This window comes from Salmo salar, chromosome 19, assembly GCF_965601325.2.
Source record: "Salmo salar chromosome 19, fSalSal1, whole genome shotgun sequence".
NCBI lineage: Eukaryota > Metazoa > Chordata > Actinopteri > Salmoniformes > Salmonidae > Salmo > Salmo salar.
The window spans coordinates 55,774,365-55,800,636 of record NC_138309.1 but is presented as its reverse complement, the minus strand read 5'-3'; the positions used below and the strand labels follow the sequence as shown (position 1 = coordinate 55,800,636).

General features: G+C 43.1%; 1 protein-coding gene across 1 annotated transcript in view; it reads left to right on the top strand.

Annotated features, from left to right (window-relative positions):
- rab26 (RAB26, member RAS oncogene family) overlaps window positions 1-26,272 on the top strand; it is a 137,201-nt gene that overhangs the window by 18,840 nt on the left and 92,089 nt on the right. The window contains exon 2 of the mRNA XM_014158416.3: window positions 12,854-12,964. Within this exon, the coding sequence (XP_014013891.1) occupies window positions 12,854-12,964 (111 nt within the window). The remainder of the gene's footprint in view (window positions 1-12,853; window positions 12,965-26,272) is intronic.

The following is a 26,272-nucleotide window of genomic DNA, read 5'->3' as shown; positions in this document are numbered from 1 at the left end:
CGATGGCGGTTATGATGTCATTTAGGACCTTGAGTGTGGCTGAGGTGCACCCATGACCAGCTCTGAAACCAGATTGCATAGCGGAGAAGGTACAGTGGGATTCGAAATGGTTGGTCATCTGTTTGTTAACTTGGCTTTCGAAGACCTTAGAAAGACAGGGTGGGATAGATATAGGTCTGTAGCAGTTTGAGTCTAGAGTGTCTCCCCTTTTGAAGAGGGGGATGATCGCGGCAGCTTTCCAATCTTTGGGAATCTCAGATGATACGAAAGAGAGGTTGAACAGGCTAGTAATAGGGGTTGCAACAATTTCAGCAGATCATTTTAGAAAGAGAGGGTCCAGATTGTCTAGCCCGGCTGATTTGTAGGGGTCCAGATTTTGCAGCTCTTTCAGAACATCAGCTATCTGGATTTGGGTGAAGGAGAAATGGGGGAGGCTTGGGCAAGTTGCTGTGGGGGGGGCTGGGTAGCCAGGTGGAAAGCATGGCCAGCCGTAAAAAAATGTTTATTGAAATTCTCAATTATCGTGGATTTATCTGTGGTGACAGTGTTTCCTAGCCTCAGTGCAGTGGGCAGCTGGGAGGAGGTGCTCTTATTCTCCATGGACTTTACAGTGTCCCAGAACTTTTCTGAGTTTGTGCTACAGGATGCAAATTTATGTTTGTAAAAGCTATCCTTAGCTTTCCTAACTGCCTGTGTATATTGGTTCCTAACTTCCCTGAAAAGTTGCATGTCATGGGGGCTATTCGATGCTAATGTAGTACGCCACAGGATGTTTTTGTGTTTGTCAAGGGCAGTCAGTTCCTGGTTCAACATTTTTTGAATGGGGCATGCTTATTTAAGATGGTGAGGAAAGCACTTTTAAAGAATAACCAGGCATCCTCTACTGACGGAATGAGGTCAATATCCTTCCAGGATACCCCGGATTAGAAAGGCCTTCTCGCTGAAGTGTTTTAAGGAGCGGTTGACAGTGATGAGGGGTGGTCGTTTGACCGCAGACCCATTATGGACGCAGGCAATGAGGCAGTGATCGCTGACATCCTGGTTGAAGACAGGGGTGCATATAGGGGATGTGCATGCAAGCAGATGAGGAGATTTGTCTAGGACAGAAGAAATTGCATGTGCCCAATAAAATACCTCACAACCCTCCCCAAAGCAAAAAAAAAGTTATACAACCCTCTCCTATTTTGGACCCCCCCCCCACACCCCAGTAAATGTCCAACTGTCACTTAGGGGATCTAATGACAAAGGTTAGGACATTTACATAAGGCTAGGAGAACTAAAACAACTAAGGCTTGATGAGGCGAGGCTGGTCTCATAGCCATTGGCCTATAACTGTGATCGACACATGAGAAAAATTTATTTATTTTATTTATTTTCGCCAGTGACGGGCTATTTCGTTTAAACATCCTGCATTCCAAATTGAAAAATAAGACAGAAAATTAACAAAAGATTAAGTGGTCAAGAGGTTGTATGATGTAATTTGGGGTTCCATCATGATGCACGTTCCAAAATGTATAAAAGCGTGGTATCGCCAATTTGCCTTCTGCATCAACTTGTTTGACTCAGTGCTACAAAAGGACGAAAGGGCCATTGATGAGAAGGCTTCCCGGGCACGAGGGAGCCCTGTTGATACCATAAACAAGATGGTGGAGGAGGAGAAGAACACAGGATTTGAGCTCTGAGTCCACTGCCGCCTGCAATGGACCCAGCACATCTTCAGAGACCACTGGAATGAGCTTGCCGGACTCCAGAGATCCAGCAGATAATTAAGAACCTGCTGGACTCCCACGCGGTCACTGCCTCCACTGGCAACCGTGGCACCAGCACAGCCTCCCATAGTCCACAGGATGAAGGTCGCCCCAGATACCTTCCTGAAGATTGAGAATCCCGGCGCACGTGCCGGCTTCGTTCCGATGTAGGTACTGTCCAGATGACATACACCTGGGAGACTGTTGTCCAGCCCACCTATTGTTGTGGCTGCCCCAGTGTCCCTGCTATGCTGCTCAGCCCGTGTACTACTACAACACCTGGATGAGCTACCCCATTATAAATGTATGAACTGAAGAGGAGAGAGGACCCTCGAAGATAATTTTTCTTCAAGACAGAAACATCTTACTTTCTTTTATTTAATTACATTATTTTATCTCTATTACATTGGGCAATTGTTTAATTCATCAAGGCATTACCATTGTCTTACATTAGTTGTTTTATTTAATCAAGGCCGAAGCCTGTTCTTGCATGAAAATGTATTTTTATTTTTTTTAAGTGAAAAGAAAATCCCTTTTTTATTTCTGTTCTTGTTAGTTATGGCATTATCTGAATTATAAAGCAAACAATTCTACCCAGAATCATAGTGCCAAATGGTTAGGGCAAATCATGACATTTTAGTACCAAAGCGCATTTGTCTAATGATTGAAATGGATGTTTGGTTACATTACACTACGTACTGAACCTACATTAACGACTGTATTGTCAACTACTGAGCCACAGCTGTGTCAACAATGATATGGGAGACGATTGTGTGCCACTCCTGACGCAGCACTCAAACATTCACACTGTGACAAGAACAAACACTGACTTTGTTACACACAGGGCACCACACCACAGTACATAAGGGATTCTGAGCCTTGTATAGTAAAGTCTGTATAACACATCAATAATTTGATATAATCAGAATACTGTAGTACAGATGTAGGATCTTTATTTGATCACTCTTTTGTTGCTGTGAATTTTCCTGCTAAGCAGGAAATGCAAACTGGTTGTTTATTTGTTTTTTAAATGCTTCTAAAGATTGTAATTTCCATTTTGAAATTTCATACATGATTTGCCCTAATGAAACATTTATCAAGCACCACAAAAATGTCAATTTATTATAATCCACATAATACATACTGTTGCTGCAGGATTATTTTCCTGATGTATCAAACTGGCTCAAATTAAGATCCTATGTCTCCTTGGTTGTATTATACCTGCATTGTGCTCATGCCGTCTGGTTCCACTTCTAAGTGTGTGTGTGTGTGGGGGGGGGGGGTTGTTATGTGGAAAAGTCTCATTCCCAACCATGCATAGCATCTACAGCAAGGCTCTGCAACCCTGTTCCTGGGATGCTACCGTCCTGTAGGTTTTTGCACCAACCCCTATACTAGCGCACCTACGCTGAATCAGGTTAGTTATAACTGGGGTTGGAAGGAAAACCTGCAGGACGGTAGCTCTCCAGGAACAGCATTGAAGAGCCCTGACAGTGTGCCTATGCATGTCAAACCTTTATTTCTTAACCTAAACTTACTCCAGGTCTTCAATAATTACTCAAGTCAAGGTCTATAGCCTCCACAGCTCAACTGCCCTGCAATACTATGATGTCCAACTTGAGAACACTGGCACATTAGCCTGGTATGCCCCATGCCCACACTTCACCCAGCTAACAATTCTAGGGAGAGAGAATATTTTTGTGATGTTACCTGTAATGTTCCTCAGATGTCTTGAGTGTCCAGTTTTCTGTTAGTTAGGGGAACATTCTATGTACATTACCAGTCAAAAGTCTGGACACACCTAATTGTAGAATAATAGTGAAGACATCCAAACTATGAAAACACATATGGAATCATGTAGTAACCAAAAAAGTGTTAAGCAAATCAAATTATTTTATATTTGAGGTTCTTCAAAGTAGCCACCCTTGGAATGCTTTTCCAGCAGTCTTGAAGGAGTTCCCAGATATGCTGAGCACTTGTTGGCTCATCCCAAAACATCTCAATTGGGTTGAGGTTGGGTGATTGTGGAGGCCAGGTCATCTGATGCAGCACTCTATCACTCTCCTTATTGGTCAAATAGCCCTTACACAGGCTGGAGGTGTGTTGGGTCATTGACCTGTTGAAAAACCAATGAGCGCAAACCAGATGGGATGGCGTATCGCTGCAGAATGCTGTGGTAGCCGTGCTAGTTAATTGTGCCTTGAGTTCTAAATAAATCAGTGACCATGTCACCAGCAAAACACCCCCACACCATCACACCTCCTCCTCCATGCTTCACGGTGGGACCCACACATGCGGAGATCATCCGTTCACCTACTCTGCATCTCACAAAGACAGGGCGGTTGGAACCAAAAATCTCAAATTTGACTTCAGACCAAAGGCCAGATTTCCACCGGTCTAATGTCCATTGCTCATGTTTCTTGGCCCAAGCAAGGCTCTTCTTCTTATTGGTGTCTTTTAGTAGTGGTTTCTTTGCAGCATTTCGACCATAAAGGCCTGATTCACACAGTCTCCTCTGAACAGTTGATGTTGTGATGTGTCTGTTACTTGAATTCTGTGAAGCATTTATTTGGGCTGCAATCTGAGGTGCAGTTAACTCTAATGAACTTATCCTCTGTAGCAGAGGTAACTCTGGGTCTTACTTTCCTGTGGCGGTCCTCATGAGAGCCAGTTACGTCATTGCGCTTGATGGTTTTTGCGACTGCGCTTGAAGAAAGTTCATGAAATTTTCCGTATTGACTGACCTTCATGTTATAAAGTAATAATGGACTGTCATTTGTCTTTGATTATTTGAGCTGTTCTTGCCATATTATGGACTTGGTCTTGGTCTTATTAAATATGGCTATCTTCTGTATACTACCCCTACCTTGTCACAACACAACTGATTGGCTCAAACACATTAAGAAGGGAAGAAATTCAACAAATTAACTTTTAACAAAGCACACCTGTTAATTGAAATGCATTCCAGGTGACTACCTCATGAAGCTGGTTGAGAGAATGCAAAGCTGTCATCAAGGTAAAGGGTGGCTACTTTGAGGAATCTCAGATGTAATATATTTTGATTTGTTGAACACCTTTTTTGGTTACTCCATCATTCCATATGTGTTATTTCATAGTTTTGATGTCTTCACTATTAATCTGCAATGTATAAAATAGTAAAAATAAAGAGAAACCCTTGAATGAGTAGCTTTGTCCAAACTTTTGACTGGTACTGTATGTTAGCAAAAACCTCCTGAAAACCTATTTAGCATGTTTTGGAGTTAGAGAACATTCCCTAATTTTCAAACAGAAATTGGTTGCCATGTTCTCAGAATGTCCAATATTCTAGACATGTTTCATGGGAATGTTGGAAGAACATTCCTGTGTCCAGTTTTGTTAGCATTAGGAGAATATATTCCATCAACATCCCACCAAACATACATAAAACATGGTTGCCCAAGTACTCAGAATATAAACTTTTCATTATCTAGATACGTTTTATGGGAACGTTGTATGAACATTTCTGTGTATCAATTGTCAGGACGTCACCTAATGGTCCCAAAGAAAGGTAAACACACACACACACACACACACACACACACACACACACACACACACACACACACACAGTGCTTTTAACAAAGTGTTTTCAACTTAAATATTTGACACACTTTGACATACATACATTGTGCAGGTCCTGACAACTGATACACAGGAATATTGTTGCAACGCTCCCTGAAACGTGTCCAGAACATTCATATCTTATGTTCTAAGAACATGACAATCATGGATGTTGATGGAATATTATCCTAACCCTTAGAAAACTGTATACAAATCAAATCAGTTTATTGGTTGCGTACACAGATTTGCAGATGTTATCGCAGGTGCAGCGAAATGCTTTTGTTTCTAGAGCCAACAGTGCTCTAATACCTAGCAATACAAAACAATACACACATATTCCAAAAAGTTAAAAATAAAGAAATGAAGAAATATCAGAATGAGTAATGTCAGAACGAGACCAGAATAAAAATATATAACAGCGGTGGCTGCTGAGGGGAGGACAGCTCATAATAATGACTGGAACGAAGCAAATGGAATGGCATCAAACACATGGAAACCATGTGTTTTGATTTATTTGATACCATTCCACCTTTTCCGCTCCAGCCATTACCACAAGCCCGTTCTCCCTTATTAAGGTGTCACCAACCATATGTGATATAACGGTGTGTATAGACAGTTTGAACAGTATATGAATAGGAAAGGTGTGTACAGCAGTAGTTGTATAGGATGACCCATGACTAGAATACAATATATACAAGTGGGTAAAACTGTATGTAAACATTATTAAAGTGACCAGTGTTCAATTAATCTATGTACGTAGGGCAGCAGTCTCCAAGGTGCAGGGTAGAGTATCGAGTGGTAGCCGGCTATAACAGTGACTAAAGTTCAGGGTAGGGTACTGAGTGGAGGCCGGCTAGCGGTGACTATTTCAGTCTGATGGCCTGGAGATAAAATCTGTTTTTTTTAATCTTTCAGCCCAAGTATTGATGCACCTGTGCTGTCTCCGCCTTTCTAGATGGTAGCAGGGTGAACAGGCCGTGACTCGGGTGGCTGAGGTCTGTGATCTTCTTGGCCTTCCTGTGAAACCGGGTGTTGTAGATGTCCTGGAGGGCAGGAAGTGTGCCCTTGGTGATGTGTTGGGCTGACACGGGAATGTTCTTGCCATGTACCATTTTACATTTTTTTTTTTTACATTTTTTTTTTTACATTTTAGTCATTTAGCAGACGCTCTTATCCAGAGCGACTTACAGTAGTGAATGCATACATTTCATATAATTATTTTCCTGTGCTGGCCCCCCGTGGGAATCGAACCCACAACCCCTGGCGTTGCAAACACCATGCTCTACCAACTGAGCTACAGGGAAGGCATGAACATGAATATTCTGAAAAGAGTTCTGGTTAAGTTCTGTTTGACATTAAGTGAATCGTCTCTTGGAAACAGTCCTTGCACATCACTTGAACATTCCTATGAAAACGTTAGGTATTGACCAAATGAGACTCTTAAGGGGACGTTCCCTAAAGTTGTAGGAACATTTGTTGTTAGCTGGGCAGTTCTTGTGCCCCCTGTGCTTCCCTTTCCACCTCTTTCCCAGATTGATCCCATAGGATGTTGTCTTCAGTATTTCTCTTTGATGTGATAGTGAGTGCTCTTCTCGGGTGCCTGCTTGTTTACTCTGTAGCTGTGTGTATTTTTATGTGAACTGAACTCCTGTGTTTTCAAAGATGTGAATACAAATACATTTTTCCCCCTGAGCTGTTTTGAGCTTCTCAGTCAGCACAACACTTCACACACACACACACACACACACACACACACACACACACACACACACACACACACACACACACACACACACACACACACACACACCACTGAGTCTCCCCTTTATCAACTATTCGAGCTTCTACTTTTAAAAATCCACCTATCCAGAAACAAGTCTCTCACCATTGCCGCCTGCTATAGACCACCCTTTGCCCCCAGCTGTGCCCTGGACACCATATGTGAATTGATTGCCCCCCATCTATCGTCACAGCTCGTGCTGCTAGGTGGCCTAAACTGGGACATGCTTAACACCCCAGCCATCCTACAATCTAAGCTTGATCCCCTCAATCTCACACAAATTATCAATGAACCTACCAGGTACAACCCCAAATCTGTAAACACGAGCACCCTCATAGATATCGTCCTAACCAACTTGCCCTCCAAATACACCTCTGCTGTCTTCAACCAAGATCTCAGCGATCACTGCCTCATTGCCTGCATCCGCAATGGGTCTGCGTAATGGGTCTGCGGACCACCCCTCATCACAGTCAAACGCTCCCTAAAAAAATTCAGCGAGCAGGCCTTTCTAATCGACCTGGCCCGGGTATCCTGGAAGGATATTGACATCAGCCCGTCAATAGAGGATGCCTGGTTATTCTTTAAAAGTGCTTTCCTTACCATCTTAAATAAGCATGCCCCATTAAATAAATAAAAAAACTAGGAACAGATATAGCCCTTGGTTCACTCCAGACCTGACTGCCCTTGACCAGCACAAAAACATCCTGTGGCGTATTGCATTTGCATCGAATAGCCCCTGTGATATGCAACTTTTCAGGGAAGTTAGGAACCAATAAGCACAGGCAGTTAGGAAAGCTAAGGCTAGCTTTTTCAAACAGAAATTTGCATCCTGTAGCACAAACTCCAAAAGGTTCTGGGACAGTGTAAAGTCCATGGAGAATAAGAGCACCTCCTCCCAGCTTCCCACTGCACTGAGGCTAGGAAACACTGTCACCACCGATAAATCCACGATAATTGAGAATTTCAATAAAAAAATGTACGGCTGGCCATGCTTTCCACCTGGCTACCCCTACCCCGGTCAACAGCACTGCACCCCCCCACAGCAACCCGCCCAAGCCTCCCCCATTTCTCCTTCACCCAAATCCAGATAGCTGATGTTCTGAAAGAGCTGCAAAATCTAGACCCTTTCAAATCAGCTGGGCTAGACTATCTGGGCCCTCTCTTTCTAAAATGATCTGCCGAAATTGTTGCAACCCCTATTACTAGCCTGTTCAACCTCTCTTATCGTCTGAGTTTCCCAAAGATTGGAAAGCTGCTGCGGTCATCCCCTCTTCAAAAGGGGAGACACTCTAGATCCTAACTGCTACAGACCCTGCTCCTACCCTGCCTTTCTAAGGTCTTCGAAAGCCAAGTTGACAAACAGAATACCGACCATTTCGAATCCCACCGTACCTTCTCCGCTATGCAATCTGGTTTCAGAGCCGGTCAAGGGTGCACCTCAGCCACACTCAAGGTCCTAAATGACATCATCACCGCCATCAATAAGAGACATTACTGTGCAGCCGTATTCATCGACTTGGCCAAGGCTTTCGACTCTGTCAATCACCACATTCTTATCGGCAGACTAAACATCCTTGGTTTCTCAAAAGACTGCCTCGCCTGGTTCACCAACTACTTCTCTGATAGAGTTCAGTGTGTCAAATCGGAGGGCCTGTTGTCCGGACCTCTGGCAGTCTCTTAGGGGGTGCCACAGGGTTCAATTCTCGGGCCGACTCTCTTCTCTGTATACATCAATGATGTCGCTGTTGCTGCTGGTGATTCTCTGATCCACCTCTACGCAGACGACACCCTTCTGGGTACTTCTGGCCGTTCTTTGGACACTGTGTTAACTAACCTCCAGACGAGCTTCAATGCCATACAACTCTCCTTCCGTGGCCTCCAACTGCTCTTAAATGCAAGTAAAACTAAATCCATGCCCTTCAACCGATCGCTGCCCGCACCGGCCCGCCCGTCCAGCATCACTACTCTGGACGGTTCTGACTTCGAATATGTGGACAACTACAAATACCTAGGTGTCTGGTTAGACTGTAAACTCTCCTTTCAGACTCCCATTAAGCATCTCCAATCCAAAATGAAATCTAGAATCCGCTTCCTATTTCGCAACAAAGCATCCTTCATTCATGCTGCCAAACATACCCCCGTAAAACTAACCATCCTACCGATCCTCAACTTCGGTGATGTCATTTACAAAATAGCCTCCAACACTCTATTCAACAAATTGGATGCAGTCTATCACAGTGCCATCCGTTTTATCACCAAAGCCCCATATACTACCCACCACTGCGACCTGTATGTTCTCGTTGGCTGGCCCTCGCTTCATACTCGTCGCCAAACCCACTGTCTCCAGGTCATCTACAAGTCTTTGCTAGGTATCTCAGCTCACTGGTCACCATAGCAGCACCCACCCGTAGCACGCGCTCCAGCAGGTATATTTCACTGGTCACCCCCAAAGCCAATTCCTCCTTCGGCCTCCTCTCCTTCCAGTTCTCTGCTGCTAATGACTGGAACGAACTGCAAAAAAATCACTGAAGCTGGAGACTCATATCTCCCTCACTAACTTTAAGCACCAGTTGTCAGAGCAGCTCACAGATCACTGCACCTGTACATAGCCCATTTGTAAATAGCCTATCCAGCTACCCCATCCCCATACGGTATTTATTTATTTTGCTCCTTTGCACTCCAGTATCTCGACTTGCTCATATATCTTCTGCACATCTATCACTCCAGTGTTTAATTGCTATATTGTAATTACTTTGCTACTATGGCCTATTTATTGCCTTACCTCCCTTATCTTACCTCATTTGCACACACTGTATGCAGTGCCTTGCGAAAGTATTCGGCCCCCTTGAACTTTTCGACCTTTTGCCATATTTCAGGCTTCAAACATAAAGATATAAAACTGTAATTTTTTTGTGAAGAATCAACAACAAGTGGGACACAATTATGAAGTGGAACGAAATTTATTGGATATTTCAAACTTTTTTAACAAATAAAAAACTGAAAAATTGGCCGTGCAAAATTATTCAGCCCCCTTAAGTTAATACTTTGTAGCGCCACCTTTTGCTGCGATTACAGCTGTAAGTCGCTTGGGGTATGTCTCTATCAGTTTTGCACATCGAGAGACTGAAATTTTTGCCCATTCCTCCTTGCAAAACAGCTCGAGCTCAGTGAGGTTGGATGGAGAGCGTTTGTGAACAGTAGTTTTCAGTTCTTTCCACAGATTCTCGATTGGATTCAGGTCTGGACTTTGACTTGGCCATTCTAACACCTGGATATGTTTATTTGTGAACCATTCCATTGTAGATTTTGCTTTATGTTTTGGATCATTGTCTTGTTGGAAGACAAATCTCCGTCCCAGTCTCAGGTCTTTTGCAGACTCCATCAGGTTTTCTTCCAGATGGTCCTGTATTTGGCTCCATCCATCTTCCCATCAATTTTAACCATCTTCCCTGCCCCTGCTGAAGAAAAGCAGGCCCAAACCATGATGCTGCCACCACCATGTTTGACAGTGGGGATGGTGTGTTCAGGGTGATGAGCTGTGTTGCTTTTACGCCAAACATAACGTTTTGCATTGTTGCCAAAAAGTTCGATTTTGGTTTCATCTGACCAGAGCACCTTTTTCCACATGTTTGGTGTGTCTCCCAGGTGGCTAGTGCCAAACTTTAAACGACACTTTTTATGGATATCTTTAAGAAATGGCTTTCTTCTTGCCACTCTTCCATAAAGGCCAGATTTGTGCAGTATACGACTGATTGTTGTCCTATGGACAGAGTCTCCCACCTCAGCTGTAGATCTCTGCAGTTCATCCAGAGTGATCATGGGCCTCTTGGCTGCATCTCTGATCAGTCTTCTCCTTGTATGAGCTGAAAGTTTAGAGGGAAGGCCGGGTCTTCGTAGATTTGCAGTGGTCTGATACTCCTTCCATTTCAATATTATCGCTTGCACAGTGCTCCTTGAGATGTTTAAAGCTTGGGAAATCTTTTTGTATCCAAATCCGGCTTTAAACTTCTCCACAACAGTATCTCGGACCTGCCTGGTGTGTTCCTTGTTCTTCATGATGCTCTCTGCGCTTTAAACGGACCTCTGAGACTATCACAGAGCAGGTGCATTTATACGGAGACTTGATTACACACAGGTGGATTCTATTTATCATCATTAGTCATTTAGGTCAACATTGGATCATTCAGAGATCCTCACTGAACTTCTGGAGAGAGTTTGCTGCACTGAAAGTAAAGGGGCTGAATAATTTTGCACGCCCAATTTTTCAGTTTTTTATTTGTTAAAAAAGTTTGAAATATCCAATAAATTTCGTTCCACTTCATGATTATGTCCCACTTGTTGTTGATTCTTCACAAAAAAATACAGTTTTATATCTTTATGTTTGAAGCCTGACATGTGGCAAAAGGTCAAAGTTCAAGGGGGCCGAATACTTTCGCAAGGCACTGTATATACTTTTTTCTACTGTATTATTGACTGTATGTTTGTTTATTCCATGTTTAACTCAGTGTTGTTGTATGTGTCGAACTGCTTTTCTTTATCTTGGTCAGGTCGCAGTTGTAAATGAGAACGTGTTCTCAACTAGCCTACCTGGTTAAATAAAGGTGAAATAAATAAATAAAATTGATCTTCCCACTCTGGTCTCTCTTGGTCTTGACTTGTAGTGAGTTTGCTAAGAGGGAGAAAAGTCTGTGGTATACAGATATTAGTGACAAAGATGGAGGTATTGGTTCCGTTTTTCTGTGCTCCGTTTTATTTACTTAACAAATAAGGAACACTCAAAATGTGCACTTATAAATCATAACAATTGAATTAAAATACAGCTGTGGACAGAAGTCAAAGATCAAACAACACACATACAACCGATGTCTCTCCTGAGTTCTGGAAAATAGGAAAAGTCCCATGTTATTTTATTAAGCCCAAAGTCCAGCCCTAGTGATGTCACTGCATACGTCATTACCTTCTACTCATGAGACCAAGCACATGCATACACAGCTATACAAACTTGCAAGAGATACAATAGTTCCAGTATTTTCTATGGGCTCAGCAGTAAATGTCCACTCCCCAAGTTGATTTATAGAGGTATGTCTGACTAGTCTCTTATCTTTCACTCCCCTGCAGGGTTCTGTGTCTAATCTCTTTTAGCCTAGATGTGCCTTCTCACAGACACCCTGCAATAATTCACACATCTCTCAGACCGTTTCTTTATAAGAGGCAGAGACTAGAAAAGACTGTGGAACAATATTAAAACCTTATAATGAACATATATATTGTTCATTTGTAGTCTAGGACCCTATAAATGTAGTGGGGGAGGGGTCTTATAACCCTTCCCCTTCTATTAATACAACATAAGCATAATCAATTATTATAATACATCAAACATTTGGTGCAGCCCCTATCATGACCCCAAGTTGACCCCATCAGAGGTCTGAAGGCAGGCTAGATTCAAAGACAGAAACAGAGACGGACTCATCATCCGACTTAGACAAATCACCTCACTGTGTTGAGTAGAGCTTCATGGTGTAATGATCGTTGACCTCCACTACTGAGGGCTCATCAACCCCTACCACAGGCATTCAGAGAAGATGGAGATGTCTGTCTGTCTGTCTGTCTATTTCTGTTTCTCTCTCTCTCTGGGTGTATAGGCTGTGAATAAGCCCCACGATGGGGCTAATCTTCCAAGAGTCCATGGAACATTAAAAATAAAGTAATTTGTGTCCCTCTACAGGTGATGTTGGTGGGAGACTCAGGTGTAGGGAAGACTTGCCTGCTGGTTCGCTTCAAGGACGGAGCTTTCTTGGCCGGTAGCTTCATCTCTACTGTTGGCATTGACTTCAGGGTGAGCACACACACACACACACACACACACACACACACACACACACAAAATGGACAGACGGATGAAAGAAAATGTCAAAGATGGTAATTATTTTCTCCAGGCCTTGAAGGTGATTTAAATAGGATCCGTTGATGGTGTAAATAATGGGATCCTGCAGTCTAACTTAGGAGGGTTTGAGCGCAACTAGAGATAAAAATGTGAAAATAGTGCATTCAGAAAGTATTCAGACCTCTTCACTTTTTCCACATTTTGTTGCATTACGGCCTTATTCTAAAATGTATCAAATTGTTTTTTCCCCCCTCATCAATCTACACACAATACCCCATAATGACAAAGCAAAATACCCCCGAAATGGCACATTTACCTAAGTATTCAGACCCTTTAGTCAGTACTTTGTTGAAGCACCTTTGGCAGTGATTACAGTCTCGAGTCTTCTTGGGTATGACGTTAGCTTGGCACACCTTTATTTGGGGAGTTTCTCCCATTCTTCTCTGCATATGCTCTCAAGCTCTGTCAGTTTGGATGATCAGTTTGGCCAGGCAGCCAGCTCTAGGAAGAGACTTGGTGGTTCCAAATGTCTTTAATTTAAGAATGATGGAGGGCAGTGTGTTCTTGGGGACCTTCAATGCTGCAGAAATGTTTTGGTACCCTTCCCAGATCTATGCCTCGACACAATTCTGTCTTGGAGCTCTACAGACAATTCCTTGGTTTTTGCTCTGACATGCACTGTCAATTGTGGGACCTTATATAGACAGGTGTGTGCCTTTCCAAATAATTTACAATCAAGTTGTAGAAGCATCTCAAGGATGATCAATGCAAACAGGATGCACCTGAGCTCAATTTCGAGTCTCATAGCAAAGGGTCTGAATACTTATGTAAATAATGTATTTCTGTTTATTTATTTGACTAAATTTGGCAAAATGTCCAAAAACCTGTTTTCACTTTGTCGTTATGGGGTATTGTGTGTAGATTGATGAGAGGAAAAAAAATATTTCATCTATTTTAGAATAAGGCTGTGGATAAAGTGAAGGAGTCTGAATACTTTCTGAATGCACTGTATACAAATAATGTTCAGTACTTGCAGTCGACAATAGAACAAAAATTATGAAGTGTTAAAATAAAGAACAATCGCAGTAGTAGAAACCAAACGGCAACATATAAAAATGCCAATAGAGCCTATAACAGGCCAAGCCTATAATAGGCCAAGCCTATAACAATGCTAGAAAACTCAGTCAACTGAGAATTTGTTTAGAGAACTTAGCAACACATGTTACCTTCACAGCAGTCCTCAAGAGAATGGAAAAGAACAGGCTTATATACCCACAATACCCTGACGCACACAGTTAGGCTACAGAGAAACCATACCAATGTGCTCTTAACGTGGATACATGAATATGTAATCGTTTTAGACACAGTCAAATAGACTGAATTAGACGCAATAAACATACATCTCAAATGCTACAGTGGCTGATTTAGCAACCAAATTAATATTTGCAGCAATATAATATGAATTCACTAACCAATGTCATGACAACTTATATAACTACTGCTGTACACACTTTTTCTATTCATATACTGTCCATACTGACTCTGACATGGCTCGTTCTGATATTTCTTAGTTTTCTTTTAAATGTTTTGGATTTGTGTGTATTTTCTGTATTGTTAGGCGCTAGAAACATAAGCATTTTGTTGAATCTGCGATAACGTCTGCTAAGTATGTGTAGCGAGCAGTGAACTTGAGTGATATACAGAGGTAGGGATATGGGTGCCCGACACAAACTAAGCTGTTTGTGTCGGGTATTATTAAAAGGAGGGAAATTAGTCAAATAAAGCACATTCTTTTATAAACTGAAACGAAGGAGTCCCTTGAGTCCGTGTTGCCGCTAATAGCAGAAACTAATGGTGCACTCGGAAGTTTAATGAAACGGCCGTAATGGAATTTGTAGAAATGGAAATGTTTGAACTTGGCGCTCGTGGAAAATGGAGAATGATAGTTCGTCGTTAGAGCTTGCATCGTCACAGATGGTCAAAGTTAATGTGGCCATTAAAAGTTATGTTGTTATTGATTGGTAAATTATTTTTACTGCACACTGCAATCCCAAATACTGGGTATGAGGACCTGAGGGTAGCTTTGGGTGATGGCTGCAAAGCCGAAACGTCTGTGTACCCTATCCCTGATGCAGTGGAAATAATAACAATGATTTTCAGTGATTTTCAAACACAGATTCAAACACAAAGACCAGTGAGGTTTTCCAATGCCTCGCGATGATGGGCACCTATTGGTACATGGGTAAAAATAAAAATATAGCAGACATTGAATATGCCTTTGAGCATCGTGTAGTTATTAATTACACTTTGGATGGTGTATCGATACACCCAGTAACTACAAATATACAGGTGTCCTTCATAACTCAGTTGCTGGAGAGAAAGGAAATCTCGCATGGATTTCACCATGACTTTAAAACATTTGAAGAGTTGAATGGCTGTGATAGGAGAAAACTGAAGATGTATCAACAGCATTGTAGTTACTCCTTAATACTGACTTAAATGACAGAGTGAAAAGAAGGAAGCCTGTACAGAATACAAATATCTCAAAACATGCATCCTGTTTGCAAGAAGACACTAAACTAAAACTGCAAAAAATGTGGCAAAGAAATTAACTTTATGTCCTGAATACAAATCAAATCAAATGTTATTCGTCACATACACGTAGTTAGCAGATGCTAATGCAAGTGTAGCGAAATGCTGGTGCTTCTAGATCTGACAGTGCAGTAATATCTAACAAGTAATCCAACAATTCCCCAACAACTACCTAATACGCACAAATCGAAAGGGGTGAATGAGAATATGTACATGTAAGTACATGGATGAGGGATGGCCGAGCGGCATAGGCAAGGTGCAATAGATGGTATAAAATACAGTATATACATGTGATATGAGTAATGTAACATATGTAAACATTATTAAAGTGGCATTATTTAGAGTGCATTGTATAAAGTGACTTGTAATCCATTTATTCAAGTGGTCAGTGATTGGGTCTCAATGTAGGCAGCAGCCTCTCTGAGTTAGTGATTGCTGTTTAGCAGTCTGATAGCCTGTTTTTCTCTCGGTCCCAGCTTTGATGCACCTGTACTGACCTCGCCTTCTGGAGGGTAGCGGTGTGAACTGGCAGTGGCTCGGGTGGTTGATGTCCTTGATGATCTTTTTGGCCTTCCTGTGACGTCGGGTGCTGTAGGTGTCATGGAGGGCAGGTAGTTTGCCCCTGGTGATGCATTGTGCAGACCGCACCACCCTCTGGAGAGCCTTGCAGTTGAGGACGGTGCAGTTCCCGTACCAGGCGGTGATACAGCCCGACAGGATGCTCTTGATTGTGCATCTGTAAGTTTGTCAGGGTTTTGGGTGACAAGCCAAATTTCTTCAGCCTCCTGAGGTTGAAGAGGCGCTGTTGCACTTTCTTCAACACACTGACTGTGTGAGTGGACCATTTCAGTTTGTCTGTGATGTGTACGCCGAGGAACTTAAATCTTTCCACCTTCTCCACTACTGTCCCTTCGATGTGGATAGGGGGGTGCGCCCTCTGCTGCTTCCTGAAGTCTACGATCATCTCCTTTGTTTTGTTGACGTTGAGTGAGAGGTTGTTTTCCTGACACCACACTCCGAGTGCCCTCACCTCCTCCCTATAGGCTGTCTTGTCATTGTTGGTGATCAAGCCTACTACTGTTGTGTCGTCTGCAAACTTGATGATTGAGTTGGAGGCGTGCATGGCCATGCAGTCGTGGGTGAACAGGGAGTCCTGGAGGGGGCTGAGCATACACCCTTGTGGGGCCCCAGTGTTGAGGGTCAGCGAAGTGGAGATGTTTTTTCCTAACTTCACCACCTGGGGGCGGCCTGTTGCACAGGGCGAGGTTGAGACCCAGGGCCTCCAGCTTGATGATGAGCTTGGAGGGTACTATGGTGTTGAATGCTGAGCAGTAGTTAATGAACAGCATTCTTACATAGGTATTTATTTTGTCCAGATGGGATAGGGCAGTGTGATGGTGATTGCATCGTCTGTGGACCTGTTGGGGCGGTATGCAAACTGAAGTGGGTCTAGGGTGACCGGTAAGTTGGAGGTGGTATGATCCTTGACTAGTCTCTCAAAGCACTTCATGATGACAGAAGTGAGTGCTACAGGGCAGTAGTCATTTAGTTCAGTTATCTTTGCCTTCTCGGGTACAGGAACAATGGTGGCCATCTTGAAGCATGTGGGGACTAGGACAGACTGGGATTGGGAGCGATTGAATATGTCCGTAAACACACCAGGCAGCTGGTCTGCGCATGCTTTCAGGATGCGGCTAGGGATGCCATCTGGGCCAGCAGCCTTGCGAGGGTTAACACATTAAATGTTTTTCTCACGTCAGCCACAGAGAAGGGGGGGGGGGGGGGGGTGCAGTCCTTGTTAGTGGGCCGCGATGGTGGCATTGTACTATTCTCAAAGCGGGCAAAGAAGGTGTTTAGTTTGTCTGGAAACGTGACGTCGGTGTCCGTAACGTGGCTGGATTTCTTTTTGTAATCCATGATTTCCTGTAGACCCTGCCAAATACGTTTTGTGTCATTGAATGCGACTCCACCTTGTCCCTGTGCTGACATTTCTCTTGTTTGATTGCCTTGCAGAAGGAATAGCTACACTGAGTATATTCAGACATATTCCCAGACCTCTTTCCATGGTTAAATGCGGTGGATTGCGCTTTCAGTTTTGCGTGAATGCCGCCATCTATCCACGGTTTCTGGTCAGGGTAGGTTTTAATAGTCACAGTGGGTACAACATCTCCAATGCACTTCTTTATAAACACACTCACCGAGTCTGCGTATAGGTCGATGTTGTTCTCTGAGGCTGACCGGAAGATATTCCAGTCCGCGTGATTAAACAATCTTGAAGCGTGGCTTCCGATTGGTCGGACCAGCGTTGAATGGTTCTTGTCACGGGTACCTCTGGTTTTAATTTCTGCCTATAGGATGGTAGGAGCAAGATGGAGTCATGGTCAGATTTGCTGAAGGGAGGGTGAGGGAGGGCCTTGTATGCATTGCGGAAGTTAAAGTAGCAGTGGTCGATGGTATTGCGCATGCGCGTAGGGCAATCAATATGCTGGAAGAATTTAGGTAGACTTGATCTCAAATTTGCTTTGTTAAAATCCCCAGCTACAATAAATGCAGCCGTAGGATGTATGGTTTCCAGTTTGCATATAGTCCAGTGAAGTTCCTTGATTGCCGTCTTGGTGCCTGCTTGAGGGGGAATGTGCAAATGGCCGGCACTTGATTGTAAGGAATTCTAGATCGGGTGAGCAGAAGGACTTGAGCTCCTGTATGTTGTTTTAATTACACCATGATTCGTTAATCATAAAGCATACACCCCCGCGCTTTGTTTGGGATAAGTCCAACGCAACACATTACTGAGTACCATGCTTCATATTTTCAAGCATGGTGGTGGTTGCGTCATGTTATGGGCACATGTATGCTTGTCATCGGCAAGGACTAGGGTGTTGTTTCAGGATAAAAATAAACGGAATAGCGCTAAGCACAGGCAAAATCCTAGAGGAAAACCTCTGCTTTCCAACAGACACTGGGAGACAAATTCACCATTCAGCAGGACAATAACCTGAAACACAAGGCCAAATATACACTGTGGTTGCTTACCAAGACGACATTGAATGTTCCTGAGTGGCCTAGTTATAGTTTTGACTTAAATCTGCTTGAAAATCTATGGCAAGACTTGAAAATGGCTGTCTAGCAATGATCAACAACCAACTTAATAAGGTGCAAATAGAGACTTACCCAGAAAGACTAACAGCTGTAATCGCTGCCAACGGTGATTCTAACATGTATTGACTCAGGGGTGTGAATACTTATGTAAATTAGATATTTCTGTATTTAATTTTCAATACATTTGCAAACATTTCTAAAAACATGTTTTCAATTTGTCATTATTGGGTATTGTGTGTAGATGGTTGAGGGGGAAAAAAATATTTAGTCCATTTTGAATTCAGGCTGTAACACAACAAGATGTGGTATAAATCAAAGGGTATGAATACTTTCTGAAGGCACTATACAGTATACCATATACTAGTGTATTTTTAAATAACCACAATATGAAATACATTTCTACAATTTGAAGCTATATGGCATAAAGTATTTCAGGCACTGGAGATATGGAAAGGATGAGGATGAGAGAAGATGCTATTGTGAGAACATGTTGGCCTGAGAACATGTTGTGGGAACATGTTGGCCTGAGCAAGTGTGATGTCATTAATGTTAGTTGAAATTTATGTTGTGAAATGTTAAGTTGTCTATTTGTTTTTTTCTACGTATGTTTTTGCATTGTCTGAAAATAAAATTGGACAAAAAACATAACAAAAAAATACACACGGTAGGATTTCCAATACCGTCAATACTGTTAACTGTTTTAGCATGTTTTTTCATACATTTGAATATTGTTCTTTTTAAATAAATACCAGCAGTCAACTTGTTTACTAGGTTCATAGATAAAGCAGATCACATTCTTCATTGTGTTTGTTGCATTATTTTTTCAATTAAAACTGTTCCCCAGAGGATAATTTAGCTCAGCTGTGCGGAGTTGCCCTCTCAGCTACGCCTTCTGAGCAGATGGCTTCTCTCTCCCAGCCCCCAAACCTCTAGTCCTGTAACTCGCAGCAGCAGCAGTACACCAGTTAATCATTAAAGGAGCTGTGCAGCCAGCGTGGATGCCGGCGGAGCCACAACACCTCCTCCGTGTGTGTTGTGTAGCGTGACAAGACTGACCAGTGACCACACAGGGACAGGGGTAATTGCAGTGTGGCAGTCTGAGGTGTTGTGTGCACAATTAGACAGAGCCGTTAACCCGTTCCTCTGGGTGGAGAGATGGAGATGGAGACGGGAATAGGATTGAAAACAAATTGCTCACTTTAAAGTTTGTGTTTTACTCTGAAGTATAGGCTTCTGCTGAGTCATTGTAGTCTAGGTAGGACCAATCAATAGGAAATAAAACTCCAAGTGATACTGGAGAATCTATTATTTGAACAACTCTCCGAGTGGAGGTGGGAATGGAATTGTTTGATGATAAATGTAGGCTTTTTATTGTGGCCATTACAGTTCCTCAAATAACAGCAAAGACTTCAACATATAGGCTGTTTACAGTATCTACTGAGAACGACAGTGGTTATTGGTAGTTCAAGGTTGTTGTTTATGTTGTGTTTAGCCTTTTTGAACAAAGCCCTATTATTCTGTGCAATAAATGGGTTTAATACATCTTGTTAAAGTGCAGCACATGCATGCAATGAAAACGTCTTCCGAGAAAATATATAGCTGTAATAAACGGGCTGGTCGATGCCGTGTTTGCATGTACGTACACACACACACACACACACACACACACACACACACACACACACACACACACACACACACACACACACACACACACACACACACACACACACTATGTTAAGGGCGAAGGGTGTTATCTGCCTCCATGAACATACTGTATCTCTGGATGTGTTTTATCACAACCAGCACCACAGTAAAATGAGAGACTCATCATTTCCTCATTCTCAGATTGTCATTAATCTGCTGTCTGTGCTTCATATGAGAGGAGTTATGGTGATTCGAGCACCCTGCAGGTTTATGGTGTCCTTCATGCTCTGCCTGGCTCTGGGGGATTCCATTTCCTTTTTGACCAAGACGCTTAGAGGCATTTGTTTTGAAGTAATGTGTCTTGTTTTGTGATTGTGCAGGTGTGCAAGTGCACCCAGACAAATATAAATGTACAAAACAAACATTAACCAGAAACACACACAGGCAAACAAAACATGGTATTCTACACACACACACACACACACACACACACACACACACACACACACACACACACACACACACACACACACACACACACACACACACACACACACACACACACACACACACACAGGATACAAAGAACACATACTGAGCATAGACCTACAGTCTTTTTAAAAGGGTCCATCATGTCCTTGTCAGTAGCCTACAGAGCTTGACCCTAGAGAACACAGTCTTTTATGCTGCATGGCTACACAATTAGTTTGTGTTCTATGGTCTATATAAAGGCACACACACACTCATATACACCGGCACACCCTTACCCTAACCCTAACCCCAAAACCTTATCCCTAAACCTAACCTTAGCTCCTAACTCTAAAACTAACCCTAACCCTAGAAATAGCATTTGACGCTGTGGGGTCTAACAAAATGTCCCAAGCTGGTCAAATTCTGGTCCCCACAAGTATAGTTAATCACATCCGCACTTCCGTAACTCCTTCCTTAGCCCAAGAGGCTCTGTCACACACTATTGATCTGCTGCCGCGGTGCTCCAGGAGCCAAACCAATGGAGCAGACAACCAATCGGCTACTTTATGGACTCAGTCACTGGAACGGACAGTACCAGTTAAAAGTTTGGACACACCTACACATTCCAGGGTTTTTCTTTATTTTTACTATTTTATATATTGTAGAAATAATAGTGAAGACATCACAACTATGAAATAACACATATGGAATCATGTAGTAACCATAAAAGTGTGAAACAAATCAAAAAAATATTTTATATTTGAGATTCTTCAAAGTAGCCATCCTTTGCCTTGATGACAGCTTTGCACACTCTTGGCATTCTCTCAACCAGCTTCATGAGGCAGAGTAGTCACCTGGAATGCATTTCAATTAACAGGTGTGCCTTGTTAAAAGATTCTTTGTGGAATTTCTTTCCTTCTTAATGCATTTGAGCCAATCAGTTGTGTGTAGGGGTGGTATAAAGAATATAGCCCTATTTGGTAAAAGACAAAGTCCATACTATGGCAAGAACAGCTCAAATAAGAAAAGAGAAACAACAGTTCATCATTACTTTAACACATAAAGGTCAGTCAATGCGGAACATTTCAAGAACTTGAACGTTTCTTCAAGTGCAATCGCAAAAACCATCAAGCACTATGATGAAACTGGCTCTCATGAGGACCGCCACAGGAAAGGAAGACGCAGAGTTACCTCTGCCGCAGAGGACAAGTTCATTAGAGTTAACTGCATCTCAGATTGTAGCCCAAATAAATGCTTCACAGAGTTCAAGTAACAGACACATCGTCGTTGTGAGACGCAGAGTAGGTGAACGGATGATCTCCGCATGTGTGGTTCCCACCGTGAAGCATGGAGGAGGAGGTGTGATGGTTTGGGGGTGCTTTGCTGGTGACACTGTCAGTGATTTATTTAGAACTCAAGGTACACTTATCCAGCATTGCTACCACAGCATTCTGCAGCGATACACCATCCGATCTGGTTAGCGCTTAGTGGGATTAATTTGTTTTTCAACAGGACAATGACCCAACACAGCTCCAGGCTGTGTAAGGGCTATTTGACCAAGAAGGAGAGTGATGGAGTGCTGCATCAGATGACCTGGCCTCCACAATCACCCGACCTCAACCCAATTGAGATGGTTTGGGATGAGTTGGAGTGAAGGAAAAGCAGCCAACAAGTGCTCAGTATATGTGGGAACTCCTTCAAGACTGTTGGAAAAGCATTCCAGGTGAAGCTGGTTGAGGGAATGCCAAGAGTTTGCAAAGCTGTCATCAAGGCAAAGGGTGGCTACTTTGAAGAATCTAAAATCTAAAATATATTTCGATTTAAAACTTTTTTGATTACTACATGATTCCACATGTGTTATTTCATAGTTTTGATGTCTTCACTATTGTCCTACGATGTAGAAAATAGTAAAAATAAAGAAAAACCCTTGAATGAGAAGGTGTGTCCAAACCTTTGACTGAGCTGTATCTTTCCTCTGCAACATGTTCTCTCCCGTGTGTGTGTGTGTGTGTGTGTGTGTGTGTGTGTGTGTGTGTGTGTGTGTGTGTGTGTGTGTGTGTGTGTGTGTGTCGGTATGTATCGGTATGTATCGGTATGACCATATTTCACTGCATTCTATTCATATAACATATACTGCATACATGGAGAATGTCGTATCTGTTTAGATTACAGTATGATCTAATGTGGTCTCTGTGCTCTATGTGAAGGCTGTACTGGAGACAGCTCAGGGCCCTCGGAGCTGCTGCTTTCAAGGGAAGATTACTTTATACTCTGTGGCTGACAGCGTGGCATTATCATCATTACCATCTTCATCAGCATTACCGTCATCGTTGTTGTCATTGTTGTCGTTGTCATCAACATCATCATCCATCTTGATTTCCCTCCTCTACTTCTTCACCATCACGTTGTTGTCCTTGTCGCCCTGGTTTGTGCTCATGCTGCTCGGACAGGCCGAGCTGCAGGGCTTATAGTCAGCCTTGTCATTAATAGATCTCTGCTATGGCAGTTACTGTCTGTCTGTCTGGGAGGAGGTCTGAGTTGTCTCGATGTGTAGACGGACTGTTCCTTCTGCAGACACATTGTTCTGTAGCCTGGTCCCGGATCTGTGTGTGTTGTCTTGCCAACTTATTTGTATTTTTGTCTGGAAACAGGCTGTTCTGTGGAGACTTTAGGAAAGGAGAGAGAGAGAGCTGTAAGCAATACAAATGCAGACATATACACTATATGGCCAAAAGTATGTGGACACCTTCTTGACAAACATCTCATTCCAAAATCATGGTCATTATTGTCGACTTGATCCCCCCTTTGCTGATATACCAGCCTTCAATATTCTGGGTAGGCTTTCCTCTATGGAAGTTGCAGGGACTTGCTTCCATTCAGCCACAAGAGCATTAGTGATGTCAGGCACTGATGTTGGGCGATTAGGCCTGGCTCGCAGTCGGCGTTCCAGTTCATCCCAAAGGTGTTCGATGGGGTTGAGGTCAGGACTCTCTGCAGGCCATTCAAACTCTTTCACACCGATCTCAATAAACCATTTCTGTATGGTCCTCGCTTTGTGCACTGGGTCATTGTCATGCTGAAATAGGAAAGGGCCTTCCCAAATTGTTGCCACAAAGTTGGAAGCACAGAATCATCTAGAATGTTATTTTATGCTGTAGCGTTAAGATATCCCTTCACTGGAACTAAGGGGCCTAGCTCGAACCATGAAAACAGCCCCAGACCATTATTCCTCCTCCACCAAACTTATCAGTTGTCTCTATGCATTCGGGCAGGTAGCGTTCTCCTGGCATCCACCAAACCCAGATTTGTCCGTCTGTCAGATGGTGAAGCGTGATTCATCACCCCAGAGAACGTGTTTACACTGTTCCAGAGTCCAATGGCGGCAAGCTTTACACCACTCCAGCCGACGTTTAGCCTTCCCTGTAGCTCAGTTGGTAGAGCATGGTGTTTGCAACACCAGGGTTGTGGGTTCGATTCCCACGGGGGGCCAGCACAGGAAAAAAAAAATAATAATGTATGAAATGTATGCATTCACTACTGTAAGTCGCTCTGGATAAGAGCGTCTGCTAAATGACTAAAATGTAAATGTAAAAATGGGATCTTAGGCTTGTGTGCAGCTGCTCGGCCATGGAAACCCATTTCATGAAGCTCCCGGCGAACAGTTATTGTGCTGACGTTGCTTCCAGAGGCAGTTTGTAACTTGCTGGTGAGTGTTGCAAACCAAGGACAGACGATTTTTACACGCTACGTGTTTCAGCACTCGGCTGTCCTGTTCTGTGATCTTGTGTGGCCTACCACTTCGCGATTGAGCCGTTGTTGCTGCTAGACAATTCCACTTCACAATAACAGCCCTTGCAGTTCACCGGGGCAGCTATAGCAGGGCAGAAATTTGACAAACTGACTTATTGCTTGCTGGAAAGGTGGCATCCTATGACGGTGCCATGCTGAAAGTCACTGACCTCTTCAGTAAGGCCATTCTACTGCCAATGTTTGTCTATGGAGATTGCATGGCTGTGTGCTCGATTTTATACACCTGTCAGCAACGGGTGTGGCAGAAATAGTGTAATCTACTAATTTGAAGGGGTGTCCACATACTTCGATTAGACTTGATTTATGCAGTCTCAAACAAATGCTACTCACTTTCTACGCACTGAGGGATTGTAAATGTTCATTTCACATGAAGGGGAGCTTTGGAGATGTGAGGAAAACACACTCCCTTATCACGACAGGGAAAACACTAGAACATGCTGAAAATTGAGGCCAAGCTTTCGCTGTGGTTGCGTAAGCATTCATTACTATTCGACTTTCCATCTTTCCATATTAGTTATTCTTCTGATCTGTTCTGCTCCTATTTTTGGTGTATGCAAATGTATTCCTTTATATAATTCACTTATTGTTACATGTAATGGACAGGCAATGAGGTTCTATTGGACTAAAGGTCTGGCCTGAGAGGGGTGACTCTGGGGGTTGTGATTGCACACACGCACACACACACTCAGAGCGATGGCCCTCCCCCACCATGTTTAGCCCTCCTTTAGAACCCCACTATCGTCCTGGTTATGTGATTCCTCGAGCTCTCCTGGAGCTGCAGAGACTGTTATGGCCGCATTACCTTGACAACGGTCTCTCTGTTAAGTATGCATGTGAGGCGTACTACAACTGGTTGTAGTACTGTTGGCTGGCCAGCCGGCTCTTCTGTGTGTTGAAGTATTGATTGGGATTGTTATCTGCGGCTACACAAGAAACCTGCGGTAGATTTCCTTGTGTTTTTCTTCTATGTTTGTAGCTTATGTCTTAAAATAGAGCAGCTTGTACTCAATTAAAACAAGTGAGCGCTAAAGATCATTAAGTTCATTTCCAATCCAAATCTCTTCAAATACCCGGTAAATACCAGACTAAAAAAAGGCTATCAATCTCTTTTAGGCAGGATGAGCCATCTCAAGGGTAAGAGTTTAGGGGAGCCATCTGGATGAGAAGCCTGGCGTTAAGCTCAGATCTGTGGGGTTGAGGTGGGTTGCCCCTCCATGGACTCCAGGAAGGCTACAGACTGGGACTCTGTGGGGTGGTTAGCATTCAGGGTGGCACAGCAGTAAGACATTGCCACCTGGCAAATGCTCTGTTCAATGGAATGCCTTCAAACAGCACGTCAGGTCACAAGCCACATCCTGCCATCAGGCAGGTGACGTGTCTCTGGGAGTACACTGTCTCTGGGGCACGATGGTTGAACCGGAGGAGGAAGGACATGCTTAAGAAGTTACTTTACCCATGTTGTTGCCAAAGCTTGTGTTAGAAGTTTATCATTTTATTTTTGTTGTGAAAGCATGTTTCTGCCTCTCTGAGATGTGATGCATTTGGAATCTAATACTTAGGTCATTTTTTTACAGAGCTTAGCTATGCCAGGAATTGTCCGTCATGCTGTGAATTAAGACTATTTTACATATTTGTCGCCAC